We start from the raw sequence: 18,760 nt of genomic DNA, 5'->3' as shown, positions 1-18,760 counted from the left end.
CACCCTCCCCACCCTCCCCTCTCCACCCAGCCCCACCACGCCCATTTTTGGATGCACGACGGACGTCCACAATAATCCCCTGTGGGCTGGTGTAACCAGGAGGTTCCTACCAGTAAAAGAGATGCTTGTATCACGAGGCTGTATAGGTAAGAGAGGGGGGGCGGAGCCAGGGAGGAGGACCGTATAGCCCCACAGATGACGTAAGGCGGTACGCAATTGAGCCCCATAAATGATAAATTTTGATTTAAAGCTTTCGTGACTGCAGGGATTCATATTCTTGGTTCTATCGGTAAAATCACGTAGAAGGGAAACAATAAAATAAAAATGTTTTCTATTTTTATTATTTTATTGTTTCCCTTCTACGTGACTTTACCGAAAGAACCAAGAACACATAAATTATGTTAGCGAATGACGTCACTCGTTGACAAGCCACGCCCCCCACGCGTTGCCAATTTCCGGCGCGACGCAAAAAGCTGGTTCAAGGGCGACGCGGTTCGATTCCACTTTGCGCTCCCTGCGAGACAATCGATTCCCGTAAAGTATAAAGTAAGGAATCGATAATCGGCGTTACGAATTACATCGAAGCAATCGATTCCTGCTGAGAAGCCGGCTTGCGATTTGCGGCGGATAACGTGGGAGGCGATGGCGGACGACGACGAGGAGGAGGTGGACGAGGGGACGAGATGGAGGCCCAAGCTCGTCCTTCACGTCGACCTCAACAACACCGTGGTGGTGGCCGATTCCGTGACGTCGCAGGGCCCAGAAGAGGCGCTCGCCAACTTCCTGCGCCTAAGGCTTGGTGAGGCCCGGCTTTCGCGAGGCGCCCGCGGTGGGCGTGGCCGCATAAATTATGTAAATTATGTTAATGTACGTTTCGGGCAACGGGCCTTCTCCGTAGTGGGTTTTAAGACGCAAGCTACTCGACCGGGATTACACGCACAGCAGCATCACGAATGGCAGAGTAGCGTTGTCAGGTCAGGTGCTGAGTGGCCATAGCTCATAGCTGTGAACCCCTTATTACAGACCAACTCAGAGCTTCTTAGTCACCCCGTGCCCTTGTACATCTCAACGTTCATCTGCAAAGTCCCATCACAAGGTACAAACAAATAAGCAACACAAATTGTTTTACCCAATTTCGCTGTACAGGAATACGGATAAACCGTATGGGTTGACGGTATACGAGTCCCCTCATGCCGCACGAGGACAGCTGCCGCTGGGGGTGCCCTTCTCGGGTTGCTATTACCCCAAACGTGCATCCTCGGTCAATTGAACCGTTGTGGGACGGATGACCCCAATGTGTTGGTCGTGTACCGCCTGCTGCGCCACGCGGTTCTTGAACTCCGCTGTGATCAAGCGGGGAGAGACGCACCCTGGAAGTGTCACCGAAAGACGGCCCCACTTGACTCATCCGAGACGTGGCTGTGGCCCCCACCTTCCCACCCCCCATCCCTAACAGAGGAGGGGGAACCCCTGAGCAGTGACCCCGTGGTGGCCCCCCTGCTGGAGGAGTGGGGGGCCCTGGGAGGCACGGAGGCCGTGGTGAGGAGCGCGGTTAAACGGCTGGAGTGGAATCACGGGGACGACCCCAAGCTTACCCTGCCCGGAGGTGCGGCGCTCACCCCTCCCGCTCACCGCTGCTGCTCACCCCTCCCGCTCACCCCTCCTGCTCACCCCTCCCGCTCACCGCTGCTGCTCACCCCTCCCGCTCACCCCTCCTGCTCACCCCTCCCGCTCACCACTGCTGCTCACCCCTCCCGCTCACCACTGCTGCTCACCCCTCCCGCTCACCCCTCCCGCTCACCACTGCTGCTCACCCCTCCCGCTCACCCCTCCTGCTCACCCCTCCCGCTCACCACTGCTGCTCACCCCTCCCGCTCACCACTGCTGCTCACCCCTCCCGCTCACCCCTGCTGCTCCCCCCCGCTCAAGCCTGCTACACGCCCCTCCCGCTCACCACTGCTGCTCACCCCTCCCGCTCACCACTGCTGCTCACCCCTGCTGCTCCCCCCCGCTCAAGCCTGCTACACGCCCCTCCCGCTCACCCCTGACCTCAAATAATTTCCCCTGACCCCCTCCTGCTGTCCCTTAACCTCGTCTCCCACCGCTTGAACTTACCCGATGTGCCCCGACCGTGACCCCGTCCCCCTACGCCGCGGCCCTGACCCCTCGTCTCCCGCAGGCGGCGAGGGGGGGCCCCGCCGACCCCGCGGCCGCCTGTGCCACCTGCTGCTGCCCGGCTTCCTGGAGCTGCTGTGCTGGCTTGCGCGCTGGCGCCCAGGCTTCGGCCTGGTGCTGCGCACGTTCGGCACTGACCTTGAGGCGGCGCTGGGCGCAGTGCGGCGCGCCTTCGACGGACACCACCCGGACTTCCCCCAGCTCGCCCAGCGGCAGGTGTGCTCACACGTGGGGGTGGAAGGGGCTGACTCCTGAACTCTGACCTTTGACATACTTCCCCGATTCGTAGCCGCTGTAACCCGCTTGTTCTGCTGCCCCGTGTGCAGTGATTGAGTTCCCTTTGCCGTGAACGACGAATGCACGGCTCGAAGTCTACGACGCCGATGGTGACCTCGCCGACCCCCGAACTCGCCGACCTCGCCACGCTTCCTGACACCGACCCTCGTCCAGCCTCGACCTCCCTGACCTAGACCCCAGTCGTTGCCTCTATTCCCGACCTCCTTGACCTAGTTCAATCTGACCACAACCCTAAATTACCCAACCTCAATCCCGACCCCTGTGACCCCGACACTGTCCTCTTGTGACCCCAATACCTCCTACACCACAACCACCTTGACTCCTTGCCCTGACTCTTGCCACAGCTTATTGCCCCCCCCCACCATTCCGTGCCCAAATCTACCCGCATGCCCTCTCCCACCCCCCGTAGGTGGATGTGGCCGTGCAGGTGGGGAGCGTGTGCCCGGGCCCCCGGGGGGTGACTCTGAGCATGGAGGGGACGAGCGTGAATAGCTGGGAGGACGGGAGAGCTCCATACAGGGTCCTGTCGGCGCTCGTCGGCGTGCACGGACTGCAGGACGACTTCCGCTGGTACGCACTCCCCCACGCGCTCACCCGCACTCGCCAACACAGTCATTAGATTTGCTCGCTCACTCACCCGTGTACTCGCCAACTTGGCTCGCTCACTCGCCCATAACTCACTTACCTGGGTATGCCCGCTCACTCGCCCCGTCGCTCGCCCATGTTCACGCTCGTCCACGTGCTTCTTTGCCCAAGCGCTGACTCAGCTGTCATCTACTCTCATATGGTCGCTCACTTACTGGCTCTCTGGCCTAAGTACTCACCGGCCTAAGTACTCGCTCACTGACTCTCTGGTCTAAGGACTCACTCACCCAAAGAGTGCTCTCTTGGTTGCGGTCACAGCTGTGTTGTTGTTCTTGTCGTCCGGTCTGCAGACAAGATCCTTTTTGTGGTTGTGGTCTCGGTTGTGATTGTAGTGGTGGAGGTGTTGGCTGTGGTTGTTGGTGGTAGTGATTGTGGTGATTGTGATTTTGGTGATTGTGATTGCAGTGGTGGTGATTGTGGTTGTGGATGCGGCGCAGGTGGGCGAGGCACGGCTTCACGAGCAAGGGGGGAAAGCCCCTGTGGGTGGACCCGTTTGACCCCAGCGTCCACCACATCTTCATCGACGACAACATCCGCCCCGATGACGGGAACACAATCGTCAACCCACAGGTGGACATCACCGTCACATTGCTACCATCACCAACAACAACAATATCAACATCACTCACACCATCAACAACAACATCAACATCACTCACACCATCAACAACAATATCAACATCACTCACTCACACCATCACTAACAACACGATCAACATCACTCACACCATCAACGACAACAACACGATCAACATCACTCAATCATACCATCAACAACAACAATATCAACATCACTCACTCACACCATCACCAACAACACGATCAACATCACTCACTCACACCATCACTAACAACACGATCAACATCACTCACTCACACCATCACCAACAACACGATCAACATCACTCACACCATCACTAACAACACGATCAACATCACTCACACCATCAACGACAACAACGCAATCAACATCACTCAATCATACCATCAACAACAACACGATCAACATCACTCACTCACACCATCACCAACAACACGATCAACATCACTCACTCACACCATCACTAACAACACGATCAACATCACTCACTTACACCATCACTAACAACACGATCAACATCACTCACTCACACCATCACTAACAAAACGATCAACATCACTCACTCACACCATCACCAACAACACGATCAACATCACTCACACCATCACCAACAACACGATCAACATCACTCACTCACACCATCACCAACAACACGATCAACATCACTCACTCACACCATCACAAACAACACGATCAACATCACTCACTCATACCATCACTAACAACACGATCAACATTACTCACTCACACCATCACCAACAACATGATCAACATCACTCACTCACACCATCACTAATAACACGATCAACATCACTCACTCACACCATCACTAATAACACGATCAACATCACTCACTCACACCATCACTAACAAAACGATCAACATCACTCACTCACACCATCACTAATAACACGATCAACATTACTCACACCATCACTGACAACACGATCAACATTACTCACTCACACCATCACCAACAACACGATCAACATCACTCACTCACGCAATCACCAACAACACGATCAACATCACTCACTCACACCATCACTAACAAAACGATCAACATCACTCACTCACACCATCACTAATAACACGATCAACATTACTCACACCATCACTGACAACACGATCAACATCACTCACTCACACCATCACTAACAACACGATCAACATCACTCACTCACACCATCACCAACAACACGATCAACATCACTCACACCATCACTAACAACACGATCAACATCACTCACACCATCAATGACAACAACGCGATCAACATCACTCAATCATACCATCAACAACAACACGATCAACATCACTCACTCACACCATCACCAACAACACGATCAACATCACTCACTCACACCATCACTAACAACACGATCAACATCACTCACTTACACCATCACTAACAACACGATCAACATCACTCATTTACACCATCACTAACAACACAATCAACATCACTCACTCACACCATCACTAACAAAACGATCAACATCACTCACTCACACCATCACCAACAACACGATCAACATCACTCACTCACACCATCACCAACAACACGATCAACATCACTCACTCACACCATCACCAACAACACGATCAACATCACTCACTCACACCATCACAAACAACACGATCAACATCACTCACTCACACCATCACTAACAAAACGATCAACATCACTCACTCACACCATCACTAATAACACGATCAACATTACTCACACCATCACTGACAACACGATCAACATTACTCACTCACACCATCACCAACAACACGATCAACATCACTCACTCACACCATCACCAACAACACGATCAACATCACTCACTCACACCATCACTAACAAAACGATCAACATCACTCACTCACACCATCACTAATAACACGATCAACATTACTCACACCATCACTGACAACACGATCAACATTACTCACTCACACCATCACCAACAACACGATCAAATCACTCACTCACACCATCACTAATAACACGATCAACATTACTCACACCATCACTGACAACACGATCAACATTACTCACTCACACCATCACCAACAACACGATCAACATCACTCACTCACACCATCACCAACAACACGATCAACATCACTCACTTACATCATCACCAACAACACGATCAACATCACTCACTCACACCATCACCAACAACACGATCAACATCACTCACTCACACCATCAACAACAACACGATCAACATCACTCACTCACACCATCACCAACAACACGATCAACATCACTCACACCATCACCAACAACACGATCAACATCACTCGCACCATCACCAACAACACGATCAACATCACTCACACCATCACTAACAACACGATCAACATCACTCACACCATCACTAACAACACGATCAACATCACTCACTCACACCATCACTAATAACACGATCAACATCACTCACTCACACCATCACCAACAAATCGATCAACATCACTCACTCATACCATCACCAACAACACGATCAACATCACTCACACCATCACTAACAACACGATCAACATCACTCACTCACACCATCACTAATAACACGATCAACATCACTCACTCATACCATCACTAACAACACCATCAACATCACTCGCTCACACCATCACTAACGACACGATCAACATCACTCACTCACAACATCACTAATAACACGATCAACATCACTCACTCACACCATCACCAAGAACACGATCAACATCACTCACTCACACCATCCACAACAATATACATGGGTGCGTTCTTGCACGCTTTCCCTTGTACATTTGTCTGTGTATGTGTGTGCGCGTGTGTATACATGCGCGCACGCATCTTTGTGTACACGTTCGTGTTTGTTTGCACGTGTACACGTGTGTGGAGAGCGGTGGCTGGGTCTCCCCTAGGTCGACTCAGCATCAAATGGGTACCCGGTTCCCTGCGTGTAAACATCAGCGCGGGTGGAGACAAAGGCGACCACATTTCCACCGTCGCGTGCCGTGCTGGCCTTTCTAGGCGCCGCTCGTGAGCAACTCTCATTATCCCGGACGATCCGTTGAACGCGACGCGGTGGGGGGGGGGTGGTTTTTTTCCCTTTGTGTGCGGGCACCGTGCAGGTGTTTGCAGGGCCCGGCAGCGCACGCTGCGCCCCGGTGCCCACCGCCTCGCTCCTCGGCGTCTGCCTGGTGCGCACCGACCTGCTGGCCGCCATCGTGGACCGCACCTGGTTCGTGCGGAGCGTGGAGGCCTGCGAGCGTGCCTACGCTCGCTCCCTCCAGGCCCGGGGGGGCCCTGCACCCCCCATGACGACAGGGTGCCCGCTACTCCCCTACTCGCGGGGCACCCCCCCCGTGGCGGATGAGGAAGAGCGTGTGCGCGACTGCGCTAGGGGCCCAGTTTGACCCAGAGGGCGCGGGTGGAGGGGGGGACGCGGCAGAAGCATCCACGCAGGGCGTGCGGTGGCGTGCGGAGTTCGTGGCGTGAGTGCGGTGAGTGGGGTGAGAGTGGTGAGTAAGATGATTGTGGTGAGTGCAGTGGGTGGTGAGTGCAGTATGTTGAGTGGTGCGAGTGGGATGATTGTGGTGAGTGCGGTGAGTGGTCTGATTACGGTGGAGAGTTAGTTACCCGAGGCGCCTCTGTTGTAATTTATTAAATCTCCAAATGTAGTGACTGTGTCTGGACTCTCTTACCTTGTAGCGGTGTTCGAGGCTGTGTGGATTCCAGGACACTCACCCGGGCGACACTCTCCCGGGCGACACTCTCCCGGGCGACAGCAACTACCGCCCTTCGCCACTAAGTGGCGACAGTGTCCCACCGGCGATTTGTGAACAGGGGAACTGCGCTTGCGACTCCCGGCCGCGCAGCTTCACCCAGGCGTGCGCAACCATCGCATCGTGCCCCTTGATGGCATCATAGGTCTTGACCAAGTCTACAGAGAAAAGATGTAGATCCTGTTGAAAGTCCCTCACACCTTTGAGCCACGGCTGCGATAAGCCTCTTCTTTCTCTGACAAAGACAAAAATCCCCGGTTTAGCCTCAACAGACTGTAGGGGCAAGTGATGTTTGCGAGCACCTATTAAGGCCAGCATGGCACACGAGGGGGTGGGTTTCCAGCACCACGCCCGGCCGCCTTTGTCTCCATCGCGGCGATGCTTGCTACACACTGCACCAAATTCTCATTTGAGACTGAGTCGACCGAGAGGAGGCCCAGGACTGGTTCAGGTAATCGTCACTGGTGTTGGTAACTGTGAGCGAGAATCGAAATCAAATTGCCGGATTCGCAGCGCACGAACCGCTATGCTACCGCTCTCCAATTTCATTCTGACACACGCACACACCTTCCAGGTGGGTCAGTGGGTTCATAATGGCCGTGTCGGAGACAGCTGGCACTGCTGAGGTCATGAGTTCAAATCCGGGTTTCGCTCGCCTATGGCGAGACCCGGTTCTGGAGTTCACCGAGTCGATGGACCCAGCCTCGTCACGAACCCCCCCCCACCCCCACCGGTGGTTCTGCTGTGATCGTCCAGCACTGTGGAGGCAGCAGCGAGGGTTGATGGATCACCGCACGGATGTTGTGAAACTCCCCGTGGGTGGGCGTTGTGAATCCATATCCTAGCTCGCCAGGAAAAGGTGGTACAGCAAGTGGACTAATCGCCATCCGTTTCCATCTGTACGGGGATATAGTGTTATCCCTCACACGTGGGGTTTTTTGCGGTAGCTCTGGTTTCCTCATATATGTAGTGGAGTAGGAAGGTGCGTAGTACAAACAGCGTGATTACATGATCACACAGACAGTACGGGTTATCTTGGGTCAGCCTGTTGTGAAGGCAAAGTCATTCGGGTTCATGTTGGGTCAGCCTGTAACGAAGGCAAATACAGTGCAGGTTATGTTAGGGCAATTAAGCTGGGAGAGCCAAGGACGGCTGTGATTGGTTGGTGCTGTTGCCAGGGCCGGAGGGGCTTCTGGAAGTCTGGCGAGAAACAGGTGTACGGTCACGCGGAGTGCCGTTGAGACGCAGGTTAATTAATTGAGGGTGTAATGAAAGCGGGTATAAGAGCGGGAGTCGGAGTCAACAGAGGGGGTGGAAGTTGGAGTTTGGAGAGCTTGGAGTCAACAGGGGGAATTGAAGTGTGGAGAGTTTGAGACAGTTTGGAATACAGAGTTTGAGAGACAGAGTTTGGAAGACAGAGTGGAAGGGAGACGGAGCTTGGAGACAGCGTAGCGATAGCGAAGCTGAACAAAGACGAAGTAGTTAGTGGTGGAGAGAGCGTAGCGATAGCGGAGCTGAAGACGAGAATAGCCCGCAGTGGAGAGAGCGTAGCGATAGCGGAGCTGGAGACAAGAATAGCCAGCAGCGGAGAGAGCGTATCGATAGCGGAGCTGAAGACAAGAACAGCCAGCAGTGGAGTGAGCACAGTGACGGTGATAGCGGTGAACAGGGATGAAGCAGTTAGCAGCGGAGTGAGCATAGTGACGTGATAGCGGTGAACAAAGACGAAGAAGTTAGCAGTGGAGAGAACAGTGACGGTGATAGCGGAGAGCGTAGACGAAGAAGTAGCGGCAGAGTAAGCGAAGTAATCGTGGGGAGTAAGCGAAGTAATCGTGGGGAGTGGAGAGACAAAGGTGGCGAGTGAGTCGAGTGAAGCATGGCGAGCGAGCCGTGGCGACCTGGATACTGTGGAATGTGGAGGACATGCTGAGAGTTGTAAATAAAGTGGTGTTCGGAGAAAGACAAGTTGTCCGAGTGAAATCGAACACTACATATATAGTGGAGTAGAAGATACACATAGGTAAATTGGCCATATACAGTACATACAAACAGTGTGGGTCATGTAAGGTCGGGCAGGTGATGAAGTCACGGGTGGCGTAAGCAAGCCAAATTAATTAAGGGAGTCAAGGGACGAGGGCTGTGATTGGTCGAGAGGCTGTTAGCATTAAGTGGCGGCGTCACGGAGTCTGGACCGTTGGACTGTTGCGGAGCTGGCGGGAAAATGCCAGCGAGGCACGTGGCAATTAATTAAGGCTGATTGGAAAGGGGATAAAAACGCTAGGTGATTTGGACGGCGAGAGAGTTGTTGGCGAGAAGTGGAGACAGCAGCGGGTAGAGAAAGATGCGAAGAGGGAAGCCGGCAACTGTTAGTGGGAAATAGATTGAGAGCCGAACCCAGAGGACAATAAATAGCGATAGCGTTAGCAGAGTGGAGATTACGGTATAGGTAGGTACAGGAAGAGTTAGCGATAGATAAGTCACTGCGTGTGAAGAGATAGACGAGTCACTGTGTGTGAGGAGATAGAGATCGAACCACTGTGTGTGCGTGGAGAGAAGAAGAGACTGTGTGGGGAGACAAGGAGTATGAGCGGACGGTGCTGAGGGGAATTCGAGTGTTCGAGTTGGCGGAGCGCGGAGAGGAGAAATTACATAGTGTGTGTGCGGAACGATGGAAATAAAAGCGACGGTGGAAGAAAGGCGATTGTCGTCTGAGTGAATCCAAGGCACTACACATATATAGAGAACCGCAGAGCTTGATGGGAGGGGGGGATTTCACGCTGGCTCGGCTGCTGCTGCCTTCCGGCTTCTCGTCTGTGGTTCCTCCTGGGTTGGGCGGCGCACACTTGTGCGTCGCGCCCTACCCCTGTGGTGGCTGTCAGCCAGCTGAGATGGGAGGAGGGTGACGCGGAGCGTGGGGGCATGGATGACGTGAGGGGTGAGTGGACTGGCGGTTGGCGGATGTTGCCACTTCACTGCTCCGCTGGTTGCTGACTCAGGAACGCGTCTCCTGGCAGCAGGACTCGTGTTGCTTGTAACCTGTGGGAGGTAATTCATTTGGTTAAATAAAGGGTAATACTTAACCCCCCCCCCCTCCCTTACGCACGTCCATCCGGGATGTGCCATACCTCGGAAGCTAAGCAGGTTTCAGCCTGGACAGCGCTTGACAGGGGCGACATAGAGAGGTGTGGTTGGGGATTGCGGGCAGCAGAGGGACAGGGCTAGTGAAGTATGATCAACGGTTCCTCGCTGCCCCCCAAGGCGGGAGGGGAGAGGTGCCCAGTCCAGCAGTGGATTGACAGCAGATTGACAGTGGGAGAGCAGTGCACGGGACTTGCAATCGAGAGATCGACGGATTAGTTCGATCTCCCGGCGCGGCAGTTGAAATAATGGGGGCGATTTTATTTAACTCCCCCCCCCCCCCCACCTTTGTCCATAAAGCATGATACAGCGCACGGGTGTGCACGGGTGTACTGTGTACACCATGCATAGTATGTGATTGGCAGGTTGCGTGAGTAAATAGTGGATAGCTCCCACCTCTTTTTTTCCCGAGACGTCTGGCCAAGACTTGGAAGAGTAGGACAAACATACCCTTTACGAGAGGGTCTCTATCTCTCTCCAGAGCGACGCCCCTAGTGGAGGAATCTTCAGTCAACAGTGGCGCGGACGGGCAGATGCAGAGCTGCGCCTTTATCAGCTCGTACATGGATTTGAGTGAAGCCCCCCACCTTCCACCCCCCACGACCCCCCCCCACAACCACTCCCTCATTTCTCAGCCTTGGTCACGTAACGGCCTTGACGACACCCAGCGTTGTGTCACGGAGACGACACAACGCAGTTGTGTAAAGCATGACAAGACATGTGTCGGCCGCGCACCACGCACCATGCCAAGCCGCTTACGGGAAATGCCCCATCATCATCATCACCACCGCTCAGTGATGGCATCAGGACTCGCGGATGTTACCTCATCAACCCGTGGCATCTGCACCAACATTTTTACATCGCCCTTTTGAACCGATTTAAACGTTCTAGAAATCATCAGCAGGGGTGTAGCCTCTTAAGACAAATGCCATAACGCCGGGCTAGGCCGTGGTGTTATTCGCGAGTGCTCTCTGTCTCTCTCCCTGTCTCTCTGAAACACTCTGGGGCCATAATAGAAGTTTTTGGGTAAGATCGCGTAAATATATAAATGTGTCATTAAACCCGCCACCACCCGACACAGCCAACTAGTAAGGGTTGTCACGTAAACAGAACGTGGCCAATTCGTCACTAGTACAGCACACCGGTGTGTTGGAGAGCCAAGCCACAACATTTACAAACTGAGTACGACGTTTTGCCAGTATTTACAACCTTGGGGCCACCCATTGATCTCAGTGCAGCAAGGTACGGGATAACATGCAGATAGAAACATGGTGGATTGTGGGGTGATGGACCCGTATTCATCATCAAGTCGTGTACATCGGAACTGGCACCGTCACTATTTAACATTTATAACGTGACCTGCCACGTACATCATCTCACAAGTCCGTAATGCAGGTGACATAGCCCTTGCTGCAAAGGGCACCAACCTCGAGAACATTGCCAATGCGCTAACAGCTGATCTCACTTTACTGGAGGCATCTTTCCGACGCTGGAGACTGATCAAATCTTTCCAAAACCACCGCAAGCGCCCTTCCACGTGAACAACTGTGCAGCAAATGCCACCCTTAATGTGTCCTCTGGTAGCCCAGTGCTCCCAGGCGATCTAGCGGTTATCATGGATTGGAGCCTGACCTTTAAACCCCATATAAAACATTTATGGTAAGACTAAATCCAGAGTCGGCCTGCTACAGAAGCTTGCAGGAACGACCCTGGGGGCGCCTCAGCTGATGGACTGCGAACTGCTGCTCCATACTGGTCCAGGAGCTCGTACGCAAAAAAAAAACGCGAGATGCGCATCACAACCGCGAACACTGAGACCAGCATCAATCCCCTGGCTCCCCGTTCTGGCGAACATTCTGCCAATATCGGCGGGGACATGGCGCAAACTGCGAGGGAGTTGACAGGTTTTCTTGCTAACGACAACCACCACCTGCAACAATCCTCAACCAAGACCTCAACATTAAACCTCGCCGCGAACGACTCACGTCCCGAACGCCCTTCTGGGAGCGCGCTGTTGCGGTGACCATCTGGGAATCTCACCCTGGTCCAAACCAATCGTAATCAGAATATGTGTTTATGTTGGAGGAATCCGATGAGCTATAAACTTCTTTTTCACAGATGTCCAGTCGGGGCGGGTCAGAACGCTAAAACAACAAACAGTACAAAAACACATTTAGGAGTGCAAAGTACAAGAAACATAAACAAATCACTCAACACATACAAATAAAAATGAACCATCTTCATCCTACCAGGCATAGCCCACTGAGGTATTGACTTATTTTTCAAAAGCGACCTCGCCACTAATGATAGCTCAACAATATGGTTTATCATTTTGACATTTATAGCAGAAAAATAATGTAAATTGTCTAAACGCATGGTTCAATCGCTAGCGAACCGCCTGAAACCACGGGGACGTCCAGAATAAACACCTCATTGTAGACACAACCACCGCACACGCTCCTGACTTTGACATTCCACCTTCTCCTCGAACACACTGGTGATGCAACCATCAACCACATTAGAACATCATCACCAGGCCTATGCGGCACCGCACCCCTTTCAACAACAACATCACTCACTCACACCATCACTAACAACACCAGCAACATCACTCACTCACACCATCACTAACAACACCAGCAACATCACTCACTCACACCATCACTAACACAATCAACATCACTCACTCACACCATCACCAACAATATACACGGGTGCGCTCTTGCACGCTTTCCCTTGTACATTTGTCTGTGTATGTGTGTGCGCGTGTGTATACATGCGCGCACGCATCTTTGTGTACACGTTCGTGTTTGTTTGCACGTGTACACGTGTGTGGAGAGCGGTGGCGCAGCAGTTAGCGCACTGCACTTCGAAACTGGCGACCCGGGGTCCATTCCCGCTCACGGCCAACACTGGTCACGTATATCTGGTCTAGTGCTGGGTCTCCCCTAGGTCGACTCGGCATCAAATGGGTACCCGGTTCCCTGCGTGTAAACATCAGCGCGGGTGGAGACAAAGGCGACCACATTTCCACCGTCGCGTGCCGTGCTGGCCTTTCTAGGCGCCGCTCGTGAGCAGCTCTCATTATCCCGGACGATCCGTTGAACGCGACGCGGTGGGGGGGGGGGGGGGGTTTCCCTTTGTGTGCGGGCACCGTGCAGGTGTTTGCAGGGCCCGGCAGCGCACGCTGCCCCCGGTGCCCACCGCCTCGCTCCTCGGCGTCTGCCTGGTGCGCACCGACCTGCTGGCCGCCATCGTGGACCGCACCTGGTTCGTGCGGAGCGTGGAGGCCTGCGAGCGTGGCTACGCTCGCAGGCCTCCAGGCCCGGGGGGGGCCCTGCGCCCCCCATGACGACAGGGTGCCCGCTACTCCCCTACTCGCGGGGCACCCCCCCTGTGGCGGATGAGGAAGAGCGTGTGCGCGACTGCGCTAGGGGCCCAGTTTGATCCAGAGGGCGCGGGTGGAGGGGGGGACGCGGCAGAAGCATCCACGCAGGGCGTGCGGTGGCGTGCGGAGTTCGTGGCGTGAGTGCGGTGAGTGGGGTGAGATTGGTGAGTAAGATGATTGCGGTGAGTGCAGTGGGTGGTGTCAGTGCAGTGAGTATGTTGTGGTGTGACTGGGATGATTGTGGTGAGTGTGGTGAGTGGTCTGATTACGGTGGAGAGTTACAGTTACCCGAGGCGCCTCTGTTGTAATTTATTAAATCTCCAAATGTAGTGACTGTGTCTGGACTCTCTTACCTTGTAGCGGTGTTCGAGGCTGTGTGGATTCCAGGACACTCACCCGGGCGACACTCTCCCGGGCGACACTCTCCCGGGCGACAGCAACTACCGCCCTTCGCCCCTAAGTGGCGACAGTGTCCCACCGGCGATTTGTGAACAGGGGAACTGCGCTTGCGACTCCCGGCCGCGCAGCTTCAACCAGGCGTGCGCAACCATCGCATCGTGCCCCTTGATGGCATCATAGGTCTTGACCAAGTCTACAGAGAAAAGATGTAGATCCTGTTGAAAGTCCCTCACACCTTTGAGCCACGAATTGCCGGATTCGCAGCGCACGAACCGCTACGCTACCGCTCTCCAATTTCATTCTGACACACGCACACACCTTCCAGGTGGGTCAGTGGGTTCATAATGGCCCTGTCGGAGACAGCTGGCACTGTTGAGGTCATGAGTTCAAATCCGGGTTTTACTCGCCTGTGGCGAGACCCGGTTCTGGAGTTCACCGAGTCGATGGACCCAGCCTCGTCATGAACCCCCCCCCCCCCCGCCGGTGGTTCTGCTGTGATCATCCAGCACTGTGGAGGCAGCAGCGAGGGTTGATGGATCACCGCACGGATGTTGTTGTGAAACTCCCCGTGGGTGGGCGTTGTGAATCTGTGGGGGCTACCGTCCCCCGCCATCACCGAATTGTCGGGGCCGTTGCTCTCCGACTCCCCCGTTCTATTCATACCACTACCCCCCGGCTGCTCTGTCGGGTCCGGGCTACCGACCCCCAATCCCTCGCCCCCCTGTGCCCCTGACTGTGTTGTCGACCGCGTACGTATGTTTCACTCGATGCGGCCGCCTGCTTTACGCTTACGACGCCCTACGCTGTTCAGTGGCGGCGTGCCGCGGTGAGCGCGCTCGCAAAGTAAAACCCTGTCCCGCACATGAACAGGTGCGGCGCGCCGACGCGCGATTCCCTCACACACACGCTCCACGCGCCCAGGCAATAACACACCCGACGCCGCTACCTGCCAGCTCCGTACCCCAATCACACGCGAGGTAGTGGGGGGGGGTCGCTCCGATTTAAAGGGCCGTTTAAACAGCCGCGCGAATACGCGCACGCCAGGCGCTTAGCTCGCTATCTCGCTATTAGACAATCGCGCAGGCGCGCGACCGCAACACAGTCACACCGGCACGCGAGCGCTAAGCACTACTGTAAGCAATCGCACAGGTACGCGAGCGCTAAATACCACCAAAAACAGTCGCGTAGGCATGCGCACGCTGAACACTCCGCCTCGGGGTAAACCCCGTACGCACGCGAACACCCAGCACGCTCTACCCTCCTCTTCACACTCCCAAAGACCACACGACACAGTTTATCCCCCTACTAGTGATTTTATTTACCGCGAGTAACCCGTTAAGCTACGCGTAATTGTGTGGGTCAGTGGGTGCCAGCCTATTCCCCCTGGGATCCGAGACTGAATTTACTCTGCCTGTCGCTCCACTCTCGATTAAATCACTCAAACTCACTTCTCTCTCACTTGCACTTACTTCCACTCTGCAGCGCTGAACGCTGGCTGCGCTGGAGCTCGTCACACGGACGTCTCGAACGGCTGACTCTCCTGCTCCGTGGACCGCGATGATTTGAAGAACACTGGTCCCGCTACCCTAAGCCTCCGCGTTTTTATCCACCCTAAAGACATTCAGATGCTTCCGCACCCGTGCCTGCCCATTCAGAGGCCAAGTTATTCTCGTCTCTTTTATATTCGGATCCGTGACCTTACCTAGAACAAAAGGCATTCAGATGCTTCCGCACCCGTGCCTGCCCTGTCCATTCAGAGATCGAGTTATTCTCGTCTCTTTCACATTCGGATCTGTAATCTTACCTGTAAAAAAAGCGTCCCGCTGCTTCCACCCCCCGTGCTGCCTTGTCCATTCAGATTTCGGAATGCTCCTGTCCCGTTGTTATTGGGGTCCCTAATGCTACCTATAACAAAGGCGTATCGCTGTTCCCACGCCCCGTGCCATGTGTGTGTGATCTCATCCGTGGTGGCTTTACAGCCCCCTGCCGTGGCTATATAATTATAATATCAGGCCACGGCGCCGCGGTGCTGGTCAGCCTCGGAGGTAGGTCGCCCAATTCCCCGGCCGCAGGAAGCCATGAAGCTCGATCACATTAGGAGCTTCTGGACGAAAACCTGTTGGCCAGGTGACCCACCCCGCAGGCCCTATTTGGGGCATGCGTGTGCGGGGTGTGTGTGTATTCATGCGGGGAGGGGGCGGCAAGGGCGCGCAGCGGCGGCGTCGTTACTCCCCGGTGGCGGCGTCGCAGCGGTGGGCACGGCCCCGACGGAGCGGCTCCACTGCAGTGGCACCACAAATCCATACCCTAGCTCGCCAGGAAAAGGTGGTACAGCAAGTGGACTAATCGCCATCTGTTTCCATCTGTACGGGAATATAGTGTTATCCCTCTCACACGTGGATTTTTTTGCGGTAGCTCTGGTTTCCTCATATATAGAGAACTGCAGAGCTTGATGGGAGGGGGGGATTTCGCGCTGGCTCGGCTGCTGCTGCCTTCCGGCTTCTCGTCTGTGGTTCCTCCTGGGTTGGGCGGCGCACACCTGTGCGTCGCGCCCTACCCCTGTGGTGGCTGTCAGCCAGGTGAGATGGGAGGAGGGTGACGTGGAGCGTGGGGGCATGGGTGACATGGGGGGTGAGTGGATTGGCGGTTGGCGGATGTTGCCACTTCACTGCTCCGCTGGTTGCTGACTCAGGAACGCGTCCCCTGGCAGCAGGACTCGTGTTGCTTGTAACCTGTGGGAGGTAATTCATTTGGTTAAACAAAGGGTAATACTTAACCCCCCCCCCCCTTACTTGTCCATAAAGCATGATACAGCGCACGGGTGTGCACGGGTGTACTGTGTACACCATGCATAGTATGTGATTGGCAGGTTGCGTGAGTAAATAGTGGATAGCTCCCACCTCTTTTTTTCCAAGACGTCTGGCCAAGACTTGGAAGAGTAGGACAAACATACCCTTTACGAGAGGGTCTCTATCTCTCTCCAGAGCGACGCCCCTAGTGGAGGAATCTTCAGTCAACAGTGGCGTGGGCGGGCAGATGCAGACCTGCGCCTTTATCAGCTCGTACATGGATTTGAGTGAAGCCCCCTGCCTTCCGCCCCCCACGACCCCCCCCCCACAAACACTCCCTCATTTCTCAGCCTTGGTCACGTAACGGCCTTGACGACACCCAGCGTTGTGTCACGGAGATGACACAACGCAGTTGTGTAAAGCATGACAAGACATGTCGGCCACGCACCACGCACCACGCACCATGCCAAGCCGCTTACGGGAAATGCCCCATCATCATCATCACCACCGCTCAGTGATGGCATCAGGACTCGCGGATGTTACCTCATCAACCCGTGGCATCTGCACCAACATAACTACATCGCCCTTTTGAACCGATTTAAACGTTCTAGAAATCATCAGCAGGGGTGTAGCCTCTTAAGACAAATGCCATAACGCCGGGCTAGGCCGTGGTGTTATTCGCGAGTGCTCTCTGTCTCTCTCCCTGTCTCTCTGAAACACTCTGGGGCCATAATAGAAGTTTTTGGGTAAGATCGCGTAAATGTATAAATGTGTCATTAAACCCGCCACCACCCGACACAGCCAACTAGTAAGGGTTGTCACGTAAACAGAACGTGGCCAATTCGTCACTAGTACAGCACACCGGTGTGTTGGAGAGCCAAGCCACAACATTTACAAACTGAGTACGACGTTTTGCCAGTATTTACAACCTTGGGGCCACCCATTGATCTCAGTGCAGCAAGGTACGGGATAACATGCAGATAGAAACATGGTGGATTGTGGGGTGATGGACCCGTATTCATCATCAAGTCGTGTACATCGGAACTGGCACCGTCACTATTTAACATTTATAACGTGACCTGCCACGTACATCATCTCACAAGTCCGTAATGCAGGTGACATAGCCCTTGCTGCAAAGGGCACCAACCTCGAGAACATTGCCAATGCGCTAACAGCTGATCTCACTTTACTGGAGGCATCTTTCCGACGCTGGAGACTGATCAAATCTTTCCAAAACCACCGCAAGCGCCCTTCCACGTGAACAACTGTGCAGCAAATGCCACCCTTAATGTGTCCTCTGGTAGCCCAGTGCTCCCAGGCGATCTAGCGGTTATCATGGATCGGAGCCTGACCTTTAAACCCCATATAAAACATTTATGGTAAGACTAAATCCAGAGTCGGCCTGCTACAGAAGCTTGCAGGAACGACCCTGGGGGCGCCTCAGCTGATGGACTGCGAACTGCTGCTCCATACTGGTCCAGGAGCTCGTACGCAAAAAAAAACCGCGAGATGCACGATTACGTAACGCTCTGCGCATCACAACCGCGAACACTGAGA

The 18,760-nt window shown here is 54.3% G+C and overlaps 1 protein-coding gene and 1 long non-coding RNA gene across 2 annotated transcripts; one reads left to right on the top strand and one right to left on the bottom strand.

Moving 5' to 3' along the window:
* The first annotated feature begins 464 nt into the window (after window positions 1-464).
* Window positions 465-7,384, top strand: LOC116951285 (uncharacterized). The gene is made up of 6 exons (XM_032969803.2): window positions 465-799; window positions 1,457-1,606; window positions 2,180-2,391; window positions 2,882-3,042; window positions 3,555-3,687; window positions 6,836-7,384. The coding sequence occupies exons 1-6, from the start codon at window positions 643-645 to the stop codon at window positions 7,118-7,120; spliced, it is 1,098 nt and encodes a 365-aa protein (XP_032825694.1). The 5' UTR covers window positions 465-642; the 3' UTR covers window positions 7,121-7,384.
* LOC116951287 (uncharacterized) lies at window positions 3,560-17,490 on the bottom strand. Its single transcript, XR_012946585.1, has 3 exons — window positions 15,884-17,490; window positions 14,369-14,607; window positions 3,560-7,647 (listed from the first exon to the last, which is right to left on the bottom strand). It is a non-coding gene; the product is annotated as an uncharacterized LOC116951287 (long non-coding RNA).
* Between the last annotated feature and the right edge of the window lie 1,270 nt (window positions 17,491-18,760).

Source organism: Petromyzon marinus, chromosome 42, assembly GCF_048934315.1.
Source record: "Petromyzon marinus isolate PM22_M1 ecotype Great Lakes invasive population chromosome 42, UKy_Petmar_22M1.pri1.0, whole genome shotgun sequence".
NCBI lineage: Eukaryota > Metazoa > Chordata > Hyperoartia > Petromyzontiformes > Petromyzontidae > Petromyzon > Petromyzon marinus.
The sequence above is the reverse complement of the archived record's forward strand: the minus strand, read 5'-3'. Positions and strand labels throughout refer to the sequence as shown.